This window comes from Panthera onca, chromosome B1, assembly GCF_046562875.1.
Source record: "Panthera onca isolate mPanOnc1 chromosome B1, mPanOnc1 haplotype 2, whole genome shotgun sequence".
Taxonomy (NCBI): Eukaryota; Metazoa; Chordata; class Mammalia; order Carnivora; family Felidae; genus Panthera; species Panthera onca.
In genome coordinates, this window is record NC_138342.1 from 5238564 (window position 1) to 5260570 (window position 22007).

The window sequence follows — 22007 nt, forward strand, 5'->3', positions numbered from 1 at the left end:
CATGGTCTAGCGTCTGTAGGTTAGCTGCTGTTCCCACCGTGGGAAGGTGTGTTAGTCGACGTTGTTCCATAGCAAGCAGCCGCCAGGTCTGGTTTTCAACAACAGACACTGAATTCTTGTTCACGCTGTGCGAGGGCCTCGGATTGGCTGTGGCTCGGCCCCCGGATGCCGGTGAACAGCGGTCTGTTCCCTGTGTCTCCTCACTTTGAGACTCAGGCTGAAGGAACAGAGGAGGGAAGCATGGGAGTCTGGTGGCAACTTGAAATGCCTCTTTGAGGACTTGGGCTCAACCGTGGCTCATAGTCACGCGGCCAAAGCCAGTCCCACGATCCAGACCCAAATCAGTGGAGAGAAGCCCGATGTTAGACTTTCTTAAGGAGATATGAGGGTTAAGTGTGAAAATTACGGCACATGGAAGGTGGTAATCAACACCCGTCGGAGCTGATGATGAGGTGGTCGGGACGCATGAGGGGTGAGTTTGGAAGAAAAAGGCTCGAATTGAGTGGGAGAAGGAGCGCCAAGCCGAGGGGTCTCAGTGGACAGTTGGAAATCTAGATTGGAACGGGGGGTCAGAGCCAAGGGGCCAGTTACGGAGATCGGAGACCCAAGAAGATAGGAAATGTGAGCTATTCTAGCAGCCAGTGGTTCTCAGCCCATGTGCTGTGAGCAGAGGGACACATCCAAAAAACAAAACAAAACCCTCTGCAGATGCACCGCTAAATTTTGATCAGCATTTAAAGTTCGTATTTGTTGCAACCAAGTCGACACGTTCCAGTGACACGTATCAGGTGGCATTCCGCACGCTCACAAGCTGGGAGGTATCCAATGAGTGTCAGTTTTTGTGAATCAAAGGCACCCCCTGGCCTGGAAAGGAAGCATCAGAGGACTTTGCCCTTGAGCATATCAAAAGGACACAGGGCAGTGCATAGTGCCAGGGTGCTGAAGAGTAAGCATGGGCAGTGACGACCAATTAAAGGCCCCCGAAGACGGGCGGTGACACCAGTAGGGAGGGCACGCCGATGAATGCCACCGACTTGGCGGTGTGTATGTCTTTCATTACTTTAAGAATGCTGCCACTTTTTTATGCTGTTTGTACATGTTCTTTTTTTTTTTAAGTTTGTTTTGAGAGAGAGAGAGAGAGAGAGAGAGAGCACAAGCGTGAGAGGGGCAGGGAGAGAGGGAGACAGAGAGAATCCGAAGCAGGCTCCGTGCTGTCAGCACCAAGCCCCACATGGGGCTCGAACTCACAAACCGTGAGATCGTGACCAGAGCCAAAATCAAGAGTCGGACTCTTAACTGACCGAGCCACCCAGGCGCTCCTGGATGCGTCTTCTGAACACAGGTTAAGACTCACGGTCCTGGAGAGATGCAATGATGAAATTGTAACTTTGCTCTGCGAAAGGGACTCTGAGTCGGTGTTGGTGGTGTGGGAGAAGGAGTGGGGTCTAAGTAAGGTGTTTCCGGGAGGGGCTGGTCTAGAAAACGAGAGCAGGCAGTAAACGGAGGGAAGTGATGGCTGTGAGCCTAGGAGGTTGCGCTCGCCCACCTCCTTCCTCGGGCCTGCGCCCCAGGCACCTGGAACATTCTCCTGACGGGCTTACCCTCTCTGGCCCTTTGCACTTGTGTAAGTTGTGCCCATTCTCCGTGGAGGATCCTTCCCCTGGGGGCCGAGAGCCACGAGCACTGGCACATCCGTAACTGTGGTTTGTCCAACCTCATCGAACACTCTGGAGGGCTGGGACAGCTTTTCTGGCATCTCTCGGGGGTGCTGCAGCTCGCTGGTGACTCACAGAGGGACTCCAGACTGCGTGGGCGGCTGGATGAATGAAGCCAGGTTGTAAATGGTGCTGCTTTGCTGAGCGAGGTTTTAGCCACTTCTGCATTTGACTTTCCTTAACATTTAACTAATCCTATCCGTGGATTTCGTGTTCAGGTGGTTTACGGTACAGAAGAACGTGAGGGTGGCATGAAGGGTTTTTGGAGCTCAAAGAGGGCCGCCCAGGTGGTACTTTGGCGGTGGGGAGAGGGCAGGTCTGATCTTTGAAGGTGCTTCATCGTATTTCCCACCGACAAGCACGATTTTACAATAGGGGCCTCCCATTTAAGTGGGTGCAGATCCTGGCACACGTGTCCCCTAGGCCTTGACTGAATAATGACTTGGGGTCAGTCCCACAGGAAGACTCAATGGCTCTGATGCAGAATTGCATAGAGCACACGGGGAGCTGTTTGAGATTTTGTACCTGTCCCCAAATTATGCTGCCCTGTCTTTTGTATCCTGCCATATTCATAGGCCCTTAGGGCTGAAGCCCTAATGATATTTTATTTATACAGTCTTAAAGTCGAAAGGAGCCTTTTAAGTTATGTAAACTTGTCAGCGTTTGTGTGGTTAGGAAGGCAGGAAGTAGTGTCTGTTGCTTCTCCCCCAGCCCCCTATCTCTCCTCTAGTGTAGGAATTCCAAATACCCTCTCCTTGCATACCTCTAGTGACAGGGAGATCACCACTTTACTCGGCAGCCTGCTTTATCCTTGGGAAGCTCTGTCGTTGAAAAGCTCTTAGGTATGTGGACTGAGAATCTGCTTCTTGCCCTATTTTTGCCCTCTGGATAGTCACAGCCCTCCTCCTCTTCTACGCCGATATTCCTAGAGGCCCTGGAAGGCATTTCTCAGCCATTTCTCCTTATCCAGGACCTTCTCTTTTCCAAAATGGCCTCAGTTCTTTATTCCTCACGGAGCATACTTTCCAGGTGCAATCTTTTTCTTTCCTCCCCCCACCCCCGGCCTTTCATTTTCTCCTTTTTCTTTCGGTATCCTTTATTTCTGGGCATGCAGAACCAAACAGACTCAAAATAAAACTTTAATCATTGGGCATGGGTTTTTTTTTTTTTTTAATGTTTATTTATTTTTGAGAGAGGCAGAGCATGAATGGGGGAGGGGCAGAGAGAGACACAGAATCCCAAGCAGGCTCCAGGCTCTGAGCTGTCAGCACAGAGCCTGACATGGGGCTCGAACCCACGAACTGCGAGATCATGACCTGGGCTGAAGTCGGATGCTTGACGGACTGAGCCACCCAGGTGCCCCATTGGGCATGTTTTAACACCTAGGCCAGTATTCCGTGTATGAGGTGTGCAAAGTGCTTTTACACATTATCTCTAGAAATCCTATGAGTTGCTACTTTGATTCGTTCTGTTGGCAGAGCAGGAGGCCGAAGCACACGGAGATTAGGTATCTGGCCCCAGGTCACCCAGCTAAGAAGCTGTGTGGGAAATAGGCTGTGGTCTCTGGTGTGAAGGATCTCCCAGTCTCACGGGAGAGAGAGACAAGAGACGAGCTGAATATAACACGTCACGAAGCAATGCTAACCGTAAGGCACAGGCCTCGCACTGTGGGGACTGCAAGGGTGACCACGTGTTCCTGGGGTCAGGACCTTGAGCTGGAGATCACTGGGGAGAGCAGGTTTGACAAGAAGGCCAGAGGAAGGCACGGGGATGTGATGTTGCAGTTTTAGGGCATGACATGGTTGCCTTTGTGTTTCAGAAAGGTCACTGGCTGTCATGCGGAAGGGACGAGACGGGCAGCAGGGGGAGAGGTGGTGAGGGCGGATGGGGGGCAGGTGCCGCGGGAAGTGGGAATCAGCAGGTGTATGCCAGGACTTTCTGGACCAGATGCAACACGATCTGGAAGTCTTGGTTATGAAATGAGAATTTAGAAGTCGAAGATGTAACTGAGCATCTGTATGCGATCTGACTCCCTAGCTTGCAAAGACTTAAACAAACAAACAAACCAACAGGCTCAGTTCTAAGTGCTTGTCCACGTGTTAATTCATTTAACTTTCAAAAGAGCTCTCTGCATTACAGATGGGAAACTGAGGCTGGGAGAGAGCTTGCCTAGGACACAGGGCTAGTAAGGGCGGGGCCAGATCTGAGCCCAGGCAGTCTGCCTTGGCACCCACGTGCTGAACCATCAGGCCACTCTGCCTCTTTGTCACATGAGATAATGAGTGTGAAAGCATCTGGCCCACAGGAGGCATTGCCAATGCTTATTAGGCGAATAGGTCTCTGCCTTTAATATCTCCCCTCCCTGGAGCCCTTTGCAACTTCCAGAGCCCTGGAATCTGCCTTACTCCCTTTCGGCTATAATGGCAGCAACCCCATTAGGAGGTCAGGTGAGTGCTTGGCATTGGGAATGTGCTTGGATAAATAGCGGAATGTGTATACATGTCCGGCTCTTGCTTATCCCCATTTTGCAGAGGAAGGAACTGAGGCTCAGACATGTTAACCAGGTACAATGAGGAGAACAGGGGAGAACTACCTGGGAGTAATGGGGCTGTCACTTTGTAGGTACCGACAGAGCTAGGTTCAAATCAGGCAGCACCATCTGGCTGTGTGACTTTGAGAAATTACTTCACTTCTCTTATTTCCTCATTTGTAGCAACCATACCCACTCTTTTTTTTTTAAGTTTATTTATTTATTTATTTATTTTGAGAGACCACATGAGAGGGGGAAGGGCAGGGGCAGAGAGACAGGGAGACAGACAATCCCAAACAGGCTCCGCACTGTGAGTGCAGAGCCCGACACAGGGCTCAAACCCACGAACGGCGAGATCATGACCCAAGCCCAAAGCAAGAGTGGACCACTTAACCGACTGAGCCACCCAGGCAGCCCCGTCGTACCTACTTCTTAAGGCAACTTAAGAGTTAAAAATGAATGCAGAACTGGCACTTAGTATGCACTCAGGAATGTGATTTCCTTAAAGAGAATGGATTTGTGTTCAGATTGCTTTATGGAAGGTAAAAAGCAGAGACAAGGAGACACAAAGTGGGTCCCAACGTAGATACAGAGATAGCTGGCATCATTGTCCTTTGGGGCAGCCCGAAGGCCCTGCCCACTCCTGGTGTGTTATTTTAAAACCAGATATTCAGTCCATCAGGGAGTATTTTCCTGAATGTCTGCTGGTATCACGGGACCTGAGACCTTGCTGTTAAAACTGCAGTTGTCATGGAAACGGGCCCAAGCTTCCAGAGAAGGTCTGCAATCCATGGGGACCACCTGTATTTCTAATTCATGAAAGAGGAAAATGCCACTGTGCTCTCTGCCCATGCGAGGGGAGAGCAAATGTGTGTTAATTAGATTGGGTCTCAGGCCTGTTGCCCTTTCCAGAGCTGCCTTCCTGGAAAGTGCTGCGAAGCAAAGGGCTGCAGGCTGATGGGCTGTCCCCTGAGGCAAAAATCAAAGGCAAATGGGCTAGTTTTCTGTGAATGAATAAGAGTGAGCAGCTGCACCTTTTGGGAGATCTGCAAGGGGGGCCTGGGAGGAAGGGGGCTCTGGTTATTAAAGGTAGGGACTGAGTCTTGGGCTGTGAAGTATTTGAGCTGGAAAATCCCTCAGGCAGCTCTCAGCACGTGATCTTTTTTCCTTTTCCTTTTTCTTTTCTTTTTTTTTTGAGAGAGAGAGGAAGAGAGTGGGGGCAGATCAGAGGGGGGGTGGAGAGAGAGAGAGAGAGAGAGAGAGAGAGAGAGAGAGAGAGAAAGAGAGAAAGAGAGAAAGAGAGAAAGATAGACTCTTGAGCAGGCTCCACAGTCAGTGCAGGGCCCAATGTGGGGCTCAATCCCATGACCCTGGGATCATGACCTAAGCCGAAATTAAGAGTGGGATGCTCGGGGCGCCTGGGTAGCTCAGTTGGTTAAGTATCCCAACTTTTGATTTCCGCTCAGGTCATGATCTCACAGTTTGTGTGAGTTTCCAGCTCTGTACTGACAGCATCCAGCTCTCTGGGATTCTCTCTCTCTCTCTCCCTCTCTCTTTCTGCCCCTCCCCCACTTGCACTGTCTCTCTGTGTGTCTCTCAAAATAAATAAACTGGAAAAAAAAAGAATGGGATGCTCAACTGACTGAACCACCCAGGCGCCCCTCAGCACAGGATCTTGATGGTGTATCAATTTGCTTTGAGACAATAATGCCACGTAAACAAACAACCTTGTAATTCTGTGACTTACAACTTGAAATATTTCTTGCTCTTAGGTCTGTGGGTGGTAGAGACGTATTAGCAGAGCTTGGCCAGATTTGTCATCAGGCTTCTGTTTGGGTCAACTTTTCTCCGCATACCATCTCCTTCTGGGACTCCGAATGAAGGAGGCTCCATCCTTGGCCATGCGGTTTTCGTGACAGAGGATGGACTGTCAAGAGATTGAGCTGAATCCCGTCTGCCTCTTGAAGCTTGTGCTCAGACTGGTGCACTCACATCTACTCTCATTCTGTTGGTCAAAGCAAGGCGCATGGGTGCGCCATCAGCTGGCGGGGCAGGAGAGCACCGCACCCACATTGACGCATGCCAAGGGTGAGAGAACAGAGAGAATTGTAAAACAGATAGCACAATCCACCCCAGAGGGTCTACATCAAGATTACCTGGGGGTGTTGGTTAGTAACATAAATTCCTGGCCCGTAAGTTGCATCTGGTAAATGAAATTCTTGGCAAAAGCCCCTGGGTTGGAGTTTTTAGCAGGCGATCCCAATGGATTTTGAGGATCGTCTAGGCTCAGGCGCCATGTTGTAAGTTGTACTTGCATGAATGACATGTGTCTACCTGTCCTGTTGAATGTTTGGGTTGTAAACATTAGCCTCAGCATTAGTGGCTTGTAGAGTTTGAAGGCCTGGTAACTTTTAGAACTCACCTTGACATTTCTTTTGTCTTAAGAGAATGCAGTTCAATGCATGAGCAAAGCACATTTCTATTAAAATGGGGCTTCCCTGATCTTCTTGAGACTCATTTCCATGCCAGCCCCTTGGAGGAAGGGATTCTTCCTTTTGCCAAGGAGTGACGGGTCATTTAGTTACTCTGAGCCTCTTTCCACTGATGAACCAGGCAGCCTCATCAGAATCTGTATGCAGCCACACATCCCCCATGGAATTGCCTTCTCAGTGTGAAGAACATTCCTCCGACCCTAACCTTAATCCTCTGAGATCCTTTTTTGATACACATTGTTCATTGGCTTCAGATTCCAATGTCTACATCGTAGGAGAGGGGGTCTGGAGGTTTTCATGACAGAGGATGGACTGTCAAGAGATTGAGCTGAACCCCATCTGCCTCTTGAAGCTTGTGCTCAGACTGGTGCACTCACATCTACTCTCATTCTGTTGGTTGAAGCAGACCAACTTCCCTCCCCCCAGCTTCTTGGGAGAATTAAAGTCTTGTACTATGAGTTAAAAGTACTTGGAACCAGTTGCATACATTGTGAAGCATAAGGCACGACTGTTTGTGTTCTCTGGAAATGTAAAGATTACAAAATGCCAGTAGGCTGAGAAAGGAGAGCAGTGAGGAACTACAAGGCTGGAGGAGGGAGAAGGATCTTCAATATCCCGGGGTTGGGAGAAACCTTGCTATCCGCGTGACCAATGATGTGTCAGGACCACGGACAGCACACAGCTTGCCCTTTCCGTTCCTTGTTCATCCCGTGGAACCTGGAACTTTGGGAACGTCGTGTCTGTGTATATACTATTCATTTTGCTGGAATGCTCCCCTTCTCCCCCCCTTTTTGGCTTCATGAACTTCTCACATTTCAGAACCCAGCTTAAATGTCCCCTCCTTGATGACATAGTCACTGTCTTTCCCTGTCTCTGTAATAACAGCTTTGGTTTTCTGCTGTTTTCCAGTTCATAAACGAGTGATTGGGGGGTTGATTAGATGAGAACTGCACCTCTCTTTTCTTCCAAGCCTCCCTTAATGGATCTTCCAGTCCTATGACTTTGCGGTGGAGATGACAGATTTTATTCCCACCAAGCAGGAGAGAGAACCGAATGCAGGGAGGCTTAATGCTTCATTCATTCAGGGGTGGACAATGATCCAAACGTTTCGCTGTGACCCAGACCTCGCATTCTAGCTGAGGCTGCCTGCTGTTTACTTTGCTGTTGTATGGGTAAGAATGTCTGAAGCTTTAAGAGCTAATTTTTGTAAGCAGCACTCAACATAGTACTTAGTGTTTGTGAAGAGAATGAAGGCGTCCTGCCAACACCGGCTCCCTCCCAGTTGAGGCTGGATGCAAGATAATAGTGGGTTTGAAGACAAGCCCTCCCCTTCTCTGAGCTTCTCCTCTGACTCACAGGACCTTTGGCAGAGATGTGATTCCTGCCCAGAACCAAGGTTTAGGTGGCCCTTCGTGAGAGCTCTTTCAGCATCATCTGCACTGTACAGGCTTTGCACTAAGCCAGCTTCTATTCCCAGGCAGTAGGCTTAAGCTTTCAGGGAATTTTAAAAGCAGAAAAAGGGATTTCTGATGTATCAGTCTTCTCTTTTCTCCTGTGCTGTATTTCTTCCCTCACCCCTTCTTCCTCCCTTCCTTTCTTCCCTCTCTCGTCCATTCCCCCCCTCTTTATCTTACTCCTTTCCTCCCCTTTTCACTTCCTCCTTCTCTCTTTTCAAACATTCTGTTCTTCTTTCTCCCTTTCTCCTTGCCTCCTGTGTGTCTCCCTCTCTCCTCCTGCTCAGCAACCTCTGGCTGGTCCCTGGGATCCAGAGATGAATCGCCCCAGGCAAGGCTGGCCAGGAAGGGGGGTCCAGCCCTGCAGGAGATGGACACATGAGCCATGACCATGACAGATGCTCAGTCTTGTAGCAGAGGGTTGTGCAAGGGGCAGTGGGACACGGGAGCACCCCATAGTCTCTGCCGGGGGGAGTCTGTTACTATTAGAAAGATTTGCTCTCCCCCCTGAATTACTACCATATAGAGAGTTTGGTATTTTGCTTTTTCAGCTAAGATTTTATTGCCTAGCACTTTTGTCTGTCGTTAAAAATTCCTGGGAAATATTTTAGCAGATGAAGGATACCCCATTAGTGGTGTGGTTATACGAGTGCAATTAATTCTGGATCACACTTTTGTGTACAATCCTTTGACCTGTTTGGGGATATTTTCCTGAGGACGGATTCCCAGCACTGAATTTTTATATCAAAGGTCATCAGCAATTTTAAGGCCCATGATACAGTTTGCAAAATTGTCTAGTGCTTATCTTACTGAGAAACCCCTGCTTTGAGGAAACTCTAATCAGTTTCCCTTTTTCTACTTCTGCCCAGTATTTGTGTGATGTCTCAGCTCAGGAGCTTTTGTATGTTTGAGTTCTTCTTTGAAGAAAACCCTTTCATTATCATGGGGACCCGCCCAGACTCCATTCCTCATGGCGTTAGGGTCCCCTTGAGCTGGCATCTGAACCCGTCTCCAGGTCCCCACCCTGAGGTCCTACTTCAGCCAGATAAAACCACATATGGATCCCCCAGCACACCCTGTCCCTCTGTGCCTGTCCCCATGTCATACCTCTTTCTGTAGTCTCTTTTGTCCTTTGCCGCATGGCTAATTCCCATTCATGCTTCCAGCTTAAGTAAGCATTTTTCTCTTGGAAGAGCTGGAACTGGGGCACCTCTGTGCTCCTGGCAATCTCTGCTCTTCTCTCTGTCCCAGTCCTTCCCAGTCTCCCCCACTGGCCTGAAAACTCCTTAAGGGCAAGTGCTATTTCTTTTAGCTGCACATACTCCTTCCTTAGTTATTTATTGAGTGTGGTTCCTGCTATAGAAAATGGCAAAGAATAAACAATGTGTGACTCTACTGAGTAGTTACACATGCCAGACCTGTGCTAAGTGCTTTGTGTATATACCCCATGGACTTTTCCCAACAGCCTTATGAGGCAGGGACAGTTGTCCCCATTTGCAGATGAGGAAACTGAGGCTAGGAGAGGTTAAGTCACATGGATAGTAAGCAGACAGAGATTGGACCTTGCATCTGACTCTGGACAGTCTGCTCTGATGTAACGCTGATCCAAGGACACGAGCCATACTGAGCATAATTCCCTTTAGGTCACAGCTGTCATCATGGAATGAATGGCAGTCTCTGGCATACTCTAGCTGTTGGACTTTTGTTGAATTTTTAGTCAGATATTTCATTTCCTTCAAAGAATTGAAAGAGTGATTGTAACACAGAACGATTGTCCTTGTTCACATGTGTGTCTGTGAGAGGCAGGGAATTATTAATTTTCTTTTAAATGTGTGACTGTTATTTTGTTAAATTCTTAACAATTATGTACCATCAGCTTCACTCCTCTTGGTGTGAGATTTTACACTCAGCTTTCCTGCGTGAAAAAAGGGAGCCCTAGAATGCTAGGTCCTTGGGTCACAGACATCTGGTATTTTCTAAATTATATCTGATTATGGGTGTCATGGATTCTGGAGTGTGAAAATGCTTCTCTTTTTTTAATGTGCTTTTTTAATGTTTATTTTTGAGAGACCGAGAGCTCATGGGGGAGGGGCAGAAAGATGAGACAGAGGATCTGAAGTGGGCTCTGAGCTGTCAGCGCAGAGCCCGATGTGGGGCTCAAAGTCACGAACCGCGAGATCATGACCTGAGCCGAAGTCAGACGCTTAACCGACTGAGCCACCCAGGCGCCCCTCGAGTGTGATAATATTTTAAGATGTGACAGAAGAAATATTTAAGATGTGTTTGGTGCAGTGGATCCCAGGCCGGAAGTTAGGGAACCTTGGGTCTAACCCGTACCCCCGTTAGTTGTGTGAACACGGGAGGTCACCCGGTCTCTAAGCCCCGTTTCCATCTGCGGTCAGATCAGACCCAACACTCCACAAGAACCACTCGGCGCAAACAGGCTTGGAGAGCAGAACTGTCGTAAAGCACAATTCCCAAGGTGTCATCTGGGGAAAGTTCCCTTGTCAGAACTTTCCACACAACAAAAGGATCTGTGTTTGGAAAAGATGTTAAGTGCAGTCCGCTGCTCGCGTATTCACGTTACACGTCAGCAGAGTAAAGGATCTGGGTTCTTGTCATATGGACCATCTTTTGTTTCTGCTTAACCCAGAATTTTCTAAACTCACTACCCCCGGGACTCACCTTGGGGAATAGCCTCTACTTAAACCCCTCTGAGCTAGAGTGCCAAAGGACATGATTCTGAACATGCCAGTTAAGAGGCAAAGGCACTGCTAATTTCAAGGAAGAAAAGCAGGGAGTCACATTGGCTCTTGCCTTATCATACACGGACTTACTGTTTTAGAACTACACTTGCACCCGACTACGTCGGAGCTCGGACCGGTGCAGTAGCTGCACACAGAATCGGCTGGTAGTTGGGGAGGAGATGGACTTGAACAGAAGCTGCACCACCTGATTCTAGAAAGAGCAGGGTGGGGCTGATCTTCTGGTGTGCAGTGTATTAAACACTACCTTTCAGGCTGAGCCTGAAAAGCCCTCTATTAAATGTGGCAGAGCAGACAGCTGCCTGCGGGAGGCCGTGTTCTGGAAGCCACGCACCAGCTGCTGCTGCTGCTGCTGCCTCACATTCCCCTGCTTTCCGGTGCCCGGGAAACCTGGACACAAGCTTGTCTCTGCTTCTGGGTGTGCGGAGCCCATGCCTCCCCTTTCCCCTGGTACCGGAGTATCCTCCCCGGAAATGTGCACATCGTGGCTGGCTTCCGTCTTAGGGCTAAGAGGCAGGTTGTAGGGCCTGGGAGCGGTTGAGCTTGAAGACAGAGACTCTCCTGCTGGGGGGGTAAGATGTGCTGGTTCCTACTTGTCTCCCTTGCCTCATGGCTCGTAGTGCTTTGTCTCCTGGCTGTGATACCTTTTCTCTCCATCTTAATCCATTTGTCCTTCAAGAATCAGTCAGGGATCCGTCTGTGTGTCCATTCATCCATCTGGCCATCCATCCATCCATCCGGCCAGGTTGTGTCCAATACTGGAGATGCAACACTGAAGAAAACAGATGAAATCTCTCCCCCGGTGAAGCTACCAGTCTTGTAAGGACATTTGCAGGGCACAGCTATAGGTGGCCCGTCCACCTACATCAGCATATCTGCAGGTGTCCCCTGTGAGTTGTGTCTGCCACAGCCAGTGGGCGACCACCACAGCGCTGATGTCAGCGGCCAAGTCACATTTTAGACAAACGTGTGGATACATAGCGTGTAGGGGCTGTGAAACAAAGTCGGGGGGGAGGGGGTGGGTTTTGCTGGCAGGGCACAGGTGTATGATGTTCCAAACAGGGCAGGCGGCGGGAGGGCTCTCAGGTAAGTGACACCGAACAGACACCTGAAGCAAGTGGGACAGTGAACTTGGCCTGGGTGGTGGGATTCCAGATTACGCAGGGTCTCACTGACCTTGGCTTTCACTCTGAAGGAAGTTCGGTGCCGATGCCAGATGCAGGCAGAGGGTTCTGAGCAGCAGGCTGTGGGCTCCGTTTCTGTGCAGCAAGCCTTCCCTGAGTCTTTAGTTTGGGTTAACCCTTCTTCTCTGGGGTTGTACAGCGTCCTCTGCCTTCTCCTGGTTCATGCCACGTGCATTCTGTACGGTTCCTCAGAGGGTCCGGGTGGGATCAAGCCCCAGTTAACCCCAGTGTTACCCAGATCAGCAAACACCCTGCATTGCTAACCCTACTTCTTCATGACAGTTCTTGCAGTCACCTCCCGTATACACGATCTGCCTCAATCCTTGTCTCAGGCTCTGCATTCAGGGAAGCCCATGGAGGACGCTCCCCCAGAAGTGACTATCCTGAGTTGTTAATGTCCGTTTACTCTCTGTCTCCCTACCCCAGGGCTGGGGCTTTCGGACAGAGAGGCTGTGATTTATTTATTCATTGCCGCATCCCCAGCTAGGAGATAGCACAAGTAGAAAGCAGCACATGGCAAAAAGAATTCTCTGCCTCCAAGAAATGCAAATGAACAATTATTGAGAACCAAGGGTGCTTGGTGATTTTACGCAAGCCAAATAGGGGCAATACTTTTGGGAAGCTATCTGGTCCTGTTTATCAAGGGCCATAAACGAGGTTTATCCTGTGTGACCCAGTCGTTATGCCTCTGAGGACCGAGCCTAACGCGTCAAGCCGAGGGAGACACTTTGTGTGGAGAGACGCTCACTGGCGCTCATTGCAGCAACGTCACCCGTACGAAAACTCAAAAATAACTCCAATGCCCAACAGTAGGGAGATAGTGAAACAATTTATGGTGTATCCACAAGGTGAAATGCTTTGTAGACACTCACTTATGGTTGTGAAGAACATGTGATAACTTGGGGGTACCCTTATGGCAAAACGCAGAAAAGGACACAGTTGTGGTTTTTGACTTCTAGAATTTGCTGTGTGTGTGTGTGTGTGTGTGTGTGTGTGTGTGTGTGTTGTTGTTGTTGTTGTTGTTTTTTACTGTCTCTGGGCCTTGGCTTCCAGTTCTCCCTCCCCAGACACTGAATGTTTGCCCTACCTGGACGAACTTTGTTTGTTTGGAACAACTTATCTCGACTTATTTTCTAGGGGTGAGCTGGTCTTGCCTGGCCCCCCGTAAGGGGGACAGCTCCTTAACTTTGCTCCCATGGTGGGCACCCTCCCCTTTTCCTCTTGTAACCAGCCCCCACCACCCAAGGCTTGTGAAGCCTCTGCCTCTCCCTCCGCCATCTCCACTAGGACACATTCCCCTCTGTCCCTGGTTCCTCCTGGCTCTTCAGGGCTTGGCCCTGGGCTGGGAGCCGAGGCAAAGTGCAGCATCTGATGGGACACAGATGAGTGGATGGATGCGTGCATTACGATCGCCACCATCACGGAAAACGGTAGAGAGAAACATCAGAACGTTGACTGGAGGTCATTCCGGGGCAGTTGTGTTTTTTTTTTAATAGTCTTTCTGCTAGTTTTTACGATGTCTCTGAATTGAGTTGTATTATATTCAATAATGATGCCTTAAGAAACTCCTGTTCTACAAATGACCCAGTTTTCTGCAACAAATGAATGGCATCAGAGAGGGAGGAGGGCGGGACAGATCCCTGCAGACTTCACAGAGCCAGATGCAGGGTGGGGGCTGTGGACGGGACCACTCAAGCCGCCCACGGTCAAAGGACATTTCTGAGACAGCCAAGCAAAATTGAGCATGGTCCATTAACCGATACAAAGGAATTCATGTCAGTTGGGTCCTCTGAGATGACGGTTTGTGGTTATGTTTATTTCAAAACTTCTTGGGGAGCCCGGGTGGCTCGGTTGGTTAAGTGTCCGAGCCTTGGTTTCAGCTCAGGTCATGATATCACAGTGTCATGAGTTCCTGTCCCATGTCGGGTTCTGTGCTGGCAGCGCTGAGCCTGCTTGGGATTCTCTCTCCCTCTCTCTCTCTCCCTCTCTCCCTCTCTCCCTCTCTCCCTCTCTCCCTCTCTCCCTCTCTCCCTCTCTCCCTCTCTCCCTCTCTCCCTCTCTCCCTCTCCCCCTCTCCCCCTCTCTCCCTCTCTCCCTCTCCCTCTCTCCCTCTCCCTCTCTCCCTCTCCTTCCCTCTCTCTCTCTCTCTCCCTCTCTCGCTCTCTCCCTCTCCCTCTCTCCCTCTCTCTTTGTCCTTCCCCCACTCATGCTGTCTCTGTCTCTCTCAAAATAAATAAATAAACTTAAAAAAAATTTTTTTTAACTCCTTCATGGTCAGAGATACACACTGAAGTATTTACAGGTGACGTGATACAGTGTTTGGGATTTTATCGGAAAATACCACAGCAAAAACAAAACAGAAGTGTCGGTGGGGGCACAGAATAGGTGGAACGTGAATGGCGAAGTGTGGAAGGTTTTGAGTCCGGGTGATGGACGTGAGGGGGCTTTTTTATGGCGTTTCTTTACTTTTGAAAATATTTGGATAATTTTATATTAAAAGTTCAAAAAACGTCTTGGCTTTTCCCTAGTAACACTGAACACTTTGCTTGGCTTTTCAGAGCGACCGACTCCTCATCAAAGGTGGACGAATCATCAATGATGACCAGTCCTTCTATGCTGACGTCTACCTGGAAGATGGACTGATAAAGTGGGTTGACCAAAAACCTTTTTTAAAAAAAGAAAAGGATTTTATTTTTTAAGTAATCTCTACACCCAGCGTGGGTCTCGAGCTTACAACCTTGAAATCAAGAGTCACACGCCCCACTGAATGAGCCGGGCAGGTGCCCCCAAAACACGCCTTTGAAGAAGCCAGTCTCCCCGGGCTGCCTGGCCCTTAGGGGATACAGACAGCTGGCATTCTGTCCCCAAATGACTGTGCTATGTCCTGTGAATGTCAGGGAGGGAGAGATTCGAGGAGGGAGGAGCTCCAAACTAGTGGTGGGGAGGGGACTAGCAGTTATTGAGTGCCCCTGCCGTGTGAGCCTTCTGTAGGCCCCCAGATGCACAGGGAGCTGTGATGTGCACCTGCTGGCCTCCTGTCCTATTGCAGGAAGTGGTGGGCTAGTCAGGCAAAACAGCTGCCCCACACTGCAGTGTCCGTTAGGGACAAGGCACAGGTGTCAACCTGGTACATAGGACTGAACCCACAGCTCTTTCTTCCACCTGCCCAGAATTTCTGGATTGGGTTGAAGGGGGGCAGGGGAGAAGGGAAGAATGTTAGGACAGGGCCGTGGTACTTAAATAAAAGACATCCATCGGGACTGAAGTCTCTTCCACTTTCTCCCTATCGGCGTCCTCTCCAGCTGTGACATCCCAGTGTGCTCGTTCGCTGTAATGGAGAACCTGCGGCTGGGCGGCTTCAACAATAGGAATTCACTTGTCACAGATCTGGAGGCTGCCAGTCCTGGGTCAAGGTGCCGTCAGGGATGGTTCCTTCTGAGATCTCGCTCCTTGGCTTGCGGATGGCCGTCTTCTGGCTGTCTTCCCGTGGTCGTCCCTCCCTGTGCATGCACTCCTGATGTCTCTTGTCTTCCTCTTCTTACAAGGGCATCAGTCCTATTGGGGGGTCAGGGCCCCTCCCTAATGCCTCATTCTAATTTACTCACTTCTTTAAAGGCCCCCTCTCCAAATACAGTCACATTCTCAGATGCTGGGGGGTCAGGGCTTCAACATACAAGTTTGGGGGAGCACAGTCCACAGATAGTGGTTTGGATGTGGCCTCCACATTTCACCAGCTCGTAATGGAGAGGTTCAGCTCTTTTTTTTTTTTTTTTTTTTGCATGACAAACGCCCTGGATTCGCTCAGCATCTTCCCCTGGAGTCTGGGAGAGTAGGAGCTGGAAACTCTCAGTATCTAGCTCTGGCTGCTGGCACAGCAAAGAAGGGCAGAGGGGAACATGCGTGAGATGAAGGTCAGGACTGTCTGGTGCCCATGTAGGCTTTGATGAAGAGGAGGAGGAGGAGGAGGAGGAAGGGGAGAAGGAAGAGGAAGGGGAAGAGGAGGAGGAGAAAGAGGAGGAAGGGGAGGAGGAGGAGGAGGAAGGGGAGGAAGAGGAAGGGGAGGAGGGGGAGGAGGAAGAGGAGGAGGAGGAGGAAGGGGAAGAAGAGGAGGAGAAAGAGGAGGAAGGGAAGGGGGAGGAGGAGGAAGAAGGGGAGGAGGAGGAGGAGCAAGGGGAGGAAGAGGAGGAGAAGGAAGAGGAAGGGGAAGAGGAGGAGGAGGAAGAGGAGGAAGGGGAGGAGGAGGAGGAAGGGGAGGAAGAGGAAGGGGAGGAGGGAGGAGGAAGAGGAGCAGGAGGAAGGGGAAGAGGAGGAGGAGAAAGAGGAGGAAGGGGAGGGAGAGGAGGAAAGGGAGGAGGAGGAGGAAGGGAAGGGGAGGAAGAAGGGGAAGAGGAGGAGGAAGGGGAGGAGGATGAGGGGGAAGAAGGGGAGGAGGAGGAGGAGAAGGAGGAAGGGGAGAAGGAGGAAGGGGAAGAGAAGGAGGACAAAGAGGAGGAAGGGGGGGGGAGGAGGAGGAGGAAGTGGAGAAGGAGGAGGGCAGAGGAAGAGGGTCAGGAGAAGCCCTACTCTGCCCCTTTCTGCCAACCCCAACTCCAGCCCCAGACTCCAAGCATTTCAAGTCCAGCCCAAGCCCCTGTTTTTCCAGGTGATTCTCTCCTCTCAGCTCTTCCCAGCCACACTGAAATCATGGTACCCCCAGAGCGAGCCCAGCAGCCCTCGCCTGGAACCTCGCACCCATAAATCCTCTGCCTGGAACACCTTGCCCCTTCCCTCATTCTCCTTTTCTCCCCCCGTTCCCCAACCCCTGTTTGTCCTTGGGTCCTGGTTGTGTGGCTCCTCCTCCAGGAAGCCTTCCCTGACCCCCGTGTCGGAAGCATTCTCCTGCTGGCCAGCCTGTGTGCCAGTCCCACGCTCCTCATGCTGCACGCGGCTCTGACGTAGGGACCTCACCTTAGGGCCTCCCCCCTCCCCGGGGCCTGGCACAGTGCTGGGGACAGACAGGTACCAGGAGCATTGGCTGGAAGAACCCTGGCCCGTCAGTGCAGGACCTTGGTCTCGGCCGCAGTACAGCCTGGAACCAGAGGGAGAAAGGCACACGTGGTAGGGGGGTGGGTAGTGAGGTTCCTAGGTCACCCCCCTGCTTAGATAAGGAGACAGCCATTCCAGGGCAGACCCTGGTTTGTGGGGGCTGGGGGCTTCTGGGGCGTGAGGGGTAAAGGATGCTGACAACTGTTGCGGGACCACCTTCCCACCAGCCTCACGGGGTTTGAAGTTAACCCCCCAGGAGCCTTGCAGTCCAGGGTGTATGCATGGAACAAGAGCTCACTGGCTGAGCTGCATTTATGAAGTGCTTGCTGCATATGCAAACACCTGGAGTCTTCGGACCTTGGTGGACCGTGTCGTTCAGGGTTTCCACAAGTTCGGTATGTGTCGGCCCCTCTCAGTCTGAAACGCCTTTGTATTTGACTCTGCTGGCCCTCCCCTTCTGCCGTTAAGCAGACGAGTCTCCGGATGGTCATGTGGGGCACAGGTCCCTGCTGGCTGGGAAGCAGGTGTGGGAGGGCTGAGACCCTGGGAGAACCACCTGCACTGACCCCAGGCACCACCCGGCGTGAGGAGGCTCAGTTATTTCCCTTTACTTTGATGGAACCCCAAGAACCCTTTTATTTGGCAGCCGTTCACCAAGTTTTCCTGACAGCTGTTCATCTGTCTTTGTGCAGAATCTGTTATGATTCATTGAAGGTTCCGTCTAGTTTGCTCAGCGCCGGTGACTCAAACGCCGGCCGCCCAAGACTCCTGAGCGCGGTGTCGAGCGTCTGTCTCATTCTCAGAGCCTCCTTTCTCCTCGCCCCTTTTCCACACCCATTGCCATCGAGAACCTTTTAGGTTTTTCCTCCGAATGCACTGAGGGCTCCATTTGGTTCAATCCTGGTTTGGGGAGAATCTGCTTCTATCTAAGGGAAGCAGGAAGGCAGTTGAGGCTGGTGGGCAGAGCCAAGATATGAGATTTGGGGGGACCTGGCTTGAGTCCAGACCCACCACTGACTTGCTGTGTGGCCTCAGACATGTCACGTGCCTCTCTTGAGTTCTGTTTTCTTCTTTCACTTCCTGTAAAGAGAGGCGACTGTCATGCCTTTAAGATGGACCCCGAACAGCAGTACTTGCTGGCAGTGTGGCATGGTGACTGAGTCACATACCCGATCAGACTCCACGGATACCCTCCTGTAGGGCCCATGCCCAGTCTGGGACATGCCCAAGCCGTTGCCAGCATGAAACATTTGAACGTGACCCCATCTTCTTTAGAAGCCTGTTGGAGCGTTAAATGAGATGATCCCTGAAGTGTAGAGAAGGCCAGTGCTCAGCAGCGACCTGCCCCTGATGTAAGGTTTGGGGGTGTCTCCTCCCGGACCCCTGACATACAGCCCTGTGTTTGGAGCTGGACAGCGGGAGGATCGGGCAAGGCAGGAGTCTGCACATTGAGATGGAAATTACAGAGGGGAAGAGGTTGGCGTTGGGAGCAGCAGTGGCCGTGGCTGCGGGAGTGGTAGCGGTGATGGTCCCCGGCACCGTCCTCCCGCTACACCTACTTTCAGCTTTGGGACAGATAGTGTGTGATGCCCCAACTCTGTGGAAGACCCCCAAGGGGAGCCCTGTGGCCTCTGTCCCCCCCCCACCCCACTTGCCTGGACCGTTCCCGCCCAGGGGTCCAAGGGGAGCCAGGGGATTCTGTTCCTGCCACCTGGGGGTGGATTCTTTTTGGGGGCCTGGCATGGTGGTCACCAGAGCGACACTTTCCTATATCTTCATTACTGGTGTTTTCACGTGACTTAGGATATTGTTGCCTAAGCTGATGAGCTCAGAACAACTGTATTTAAAAAAAAATTTTTTTTTAATGTTTATTTATTTTTGAGGGAGAGAGAGAGAGAGAGAGAGAGAGAGAGAATGAGTGGGGGAGGGGCAAAGAGAGAGGGAGCCACAGAATCCAAAGCAGGCGCCAGGCTCTCAACGGTCAGCACAGGGCCCGACGCGGGGCTCGAACCCACCAACCGTGAGATCGTGACCTGAGTCGAAGTCGGATGCTCAACCAACTGAGCCACCCAGGCACCCCTGTATTTTTTTTTTTAATAAAAACTGCTCATGTTCAGATCTAGTGGTCTTCACCAGGCGTTGACCTTGGAGGCTGTTGTATCTGTCCTGGTGCTGGCTGAGCCTCCCCTCTGCCCCCCATGTCTCCTGACTCTGGTTCCAGCAGGTGAAACACAGCTGCCACCACAGGGGCAAGGCTTCGAATATCTTGGGCTCTTCTCTCTTCTTCCAGCCTTTGGAATTTTCCTTCTTTCTGGAGGGAGTTTGCAGGCACCTGGTGCATTTGGGAACAGAGGTGATGGTCAGCGTGTGCAGAGAAACCCTGCCATCCCCAGTGTGATTCCCTCCAGGCAGGTTTTACCCTGTTAGTGGATTTTTCTTGTGGGTACTGGGGAGTCCAGCAGCTTCCCTGAGGTCAGTGCTCCTGAGAGTGAAAATGAAAATCCTGGTTGCTTGTCTGTATTAGCTAGCCACAGGTGCCATAACAAAGCCCCCCAGACTAGGCAGTTTAAACAGCAGACATCTATTTTTTCATGGGTCTGGAGGCTGGAAGTCTGAGGTCAGAATGTCAGCAGGTGGGTTTCTTTGAGGCCTCTCTCCGTGGCGTGTAGACGGCTGTCTTCTCCCCGTGTTCTCACATGATCAATCCTCTGTACGGGTCTATGTCCTGATCTTGTCTTCTTACAACGACACCAACCAATCTTACAAAGACACTGTTGGGTTAGGGCCCACCCTAATGGCCTCATTTTACCTTAATTGCCTTTGTGAAGGCCCAGTCTTCAAATACAGTTACATTCTGAGGTCCTTGGGTAGGGCTTCAACATCCAGCTTTTGGGAGGGTCACACTTCAGCCCATAGCACTGTCAAAGTTTGCAGAGCTAAGGGGACTTTACTCCTGCAGTCACTGTCCTCTGTTTCCCTGAAGTGGTTGACAAAGAGTGGGAAGTACTCTGGAGGGACAGGCTGTTCTGAGAACCCTTTGACACCAAACCCCACAAGCCTCCCCAGATACCCAGGCTGGTAAAGCAGCCCACCTTATACCCTCCACCCCTCTGCTGTCCTGGAGTGTAACCACCTGCCCACATGCCTCTCCCCTTCCTCAGGCCATGAGCCCCTCGAGGGCAGGAACCCTGCCTGAGCTTTCTCTGTCTACCCAGTCCCCTGCATAGGACCTGGCTCAAAAATGTTTACCCAGTGGAACTGACACCACACAGTTGACTGCCATCTTGTTTTTCTCTTAAGAACCCAAGGCCGTTTCTGTTGTTTCCAGACAAATAGGAGAGAACTTAATAGTTCCTGGTGGAGTGAAGACCATTGAGGCCAATGGGCGGATGGTGATTCCCGGAGGTATCGATGTCAACACGTACCTGCAGAAGCCCTCCCAGGGGATGACAACTGCTGATGACTTCTTCCAAGGGACCAAGGCAGCACTGGCAGGCGGGACCACCATGATCAGTGAGTTGCACCCCTGCCTTGGGCACATGTGACTTCTGTTCTATGTCACCAGCAGCATCAGCAACACCACAACACTCAATATAGATACAGGCACTTTGCTCAGGGGACCATTTAATATAACTCACCACAACCCTTCCATAAAGGCCAATATATTATGTGTGCCGCTGGTAATACACTGATAATTTTATAGGCAGTAGACATTTAAAAGTTTAAAGTATTTTAATGCATTCGAAATGAGATGACTGGCACATTGTGGGTACTATTGTTTCTTGTGCGATTAAAATGAATGTTTAAATTTCTAGGAACTGTGGACTGATTTAAAGAAAAGTATCAAGGGAAGAATGATATGGATTATAGGCAGACAAAGCCAAAAGTTCCTGAACCTGGTGTGCACATGGCTAAAGTTTGGGAACCAGTCATGTAGGTGTTACTATGAAAGATGGAGAACTAGAGGCTCACAAAGATGAAATAAGTTGCTGGACATTACACAGTGGGGAGCAGGTTGTACTAGTCAGTATTGATGCTGTAATGCTGTGATAATGCTGCATAACAAACAGTCCCAAACTTCAAGCATCACTTGTTTTTCTTGGTCAAGGATCTGAGGGCCCAGGGAGAGGACTGGAGTGGGTCTGCTTCAGGCTGTGGGTTGGGACAAGGACACCATGTCCCTGCTTCAGGCTGTGGGTTGGGACAGGGACACCATGGATCCCCCATCCTGGAACCAACGGCCACCTCAACTGTGCCCTTCTCCTGGCAGATGGCAGAAGTGCAAGAAAGGTCTGGCAGGAACTTGTCACTCCTCTTACCACCTTATGTCTTCACTTACACACAGAAGTTCTGTTGGCCAAAGCAAGTCACATGGCCAAGCCCAAAGTCACTGGGATCGCACTCTGCCCACCATGAGCCATGGGGAAGGTGGGGAGCGGAGGAAGAATTGTGCACAAATAATGCCATGTACCTCAGTGGTTTCTTTGGAGGCTAGATTCTTCCTCTACTGCACTTTTCAGTCCCCTATATTTTTTTAAGTAGCTTTTGTTTCTTGGATTCCATTTTAATAAATGGTTTTTAAAAATATTTATTTATTTTGGGGGGGGGCGGAAAGTGAGCATGAGTTGGGGAGGGACGGAGAGAAAGAGAGAGAGAGAATCCCAAGCAGGCTCCATGCTGTCAGCATAGAGACTGACATAGGGCTCAGTCTCACGAATTGTGAGATCATGACCCGAGCCGAAATCAAGAGCCAGTAGTTTAACTTACTGAGCTACCCAGGCGCCCCTTAGTAAATGATCTTAATTAAGCAAGCATTAGCTGATTTTCAGTGTTCTTTCAACT

At 50.6% G+C, this 22007-nt stretch overlaps 1 protein-coding gene across 2 annotated transcripts in view; it reads left to right on the forward strand.

Annotated features, from left to right (window-relative positions):
* The window catches only part of CRMP1 (collapsin response mediator protein 1), a 78247-nt gene that overhangs the window by 10540 nt on the left and 45700 nt on the right, over nt 1-22007 (forward strand). For both annotated transcript variants that reach the window (XM_078446272.2, XM_078446273.2), the window contains exons 2-3: nt 14699-14787; nt 20494-20678. In XM_078446272.2, the coding sequence (XP_078302398.1) occupies nt 14699-14787; nt 20494-20678 (274 nt within the window). The remainder of the gene's footprint in view (nt 1-14698; nt 14788-20493; nt 20679-22007) is intronic.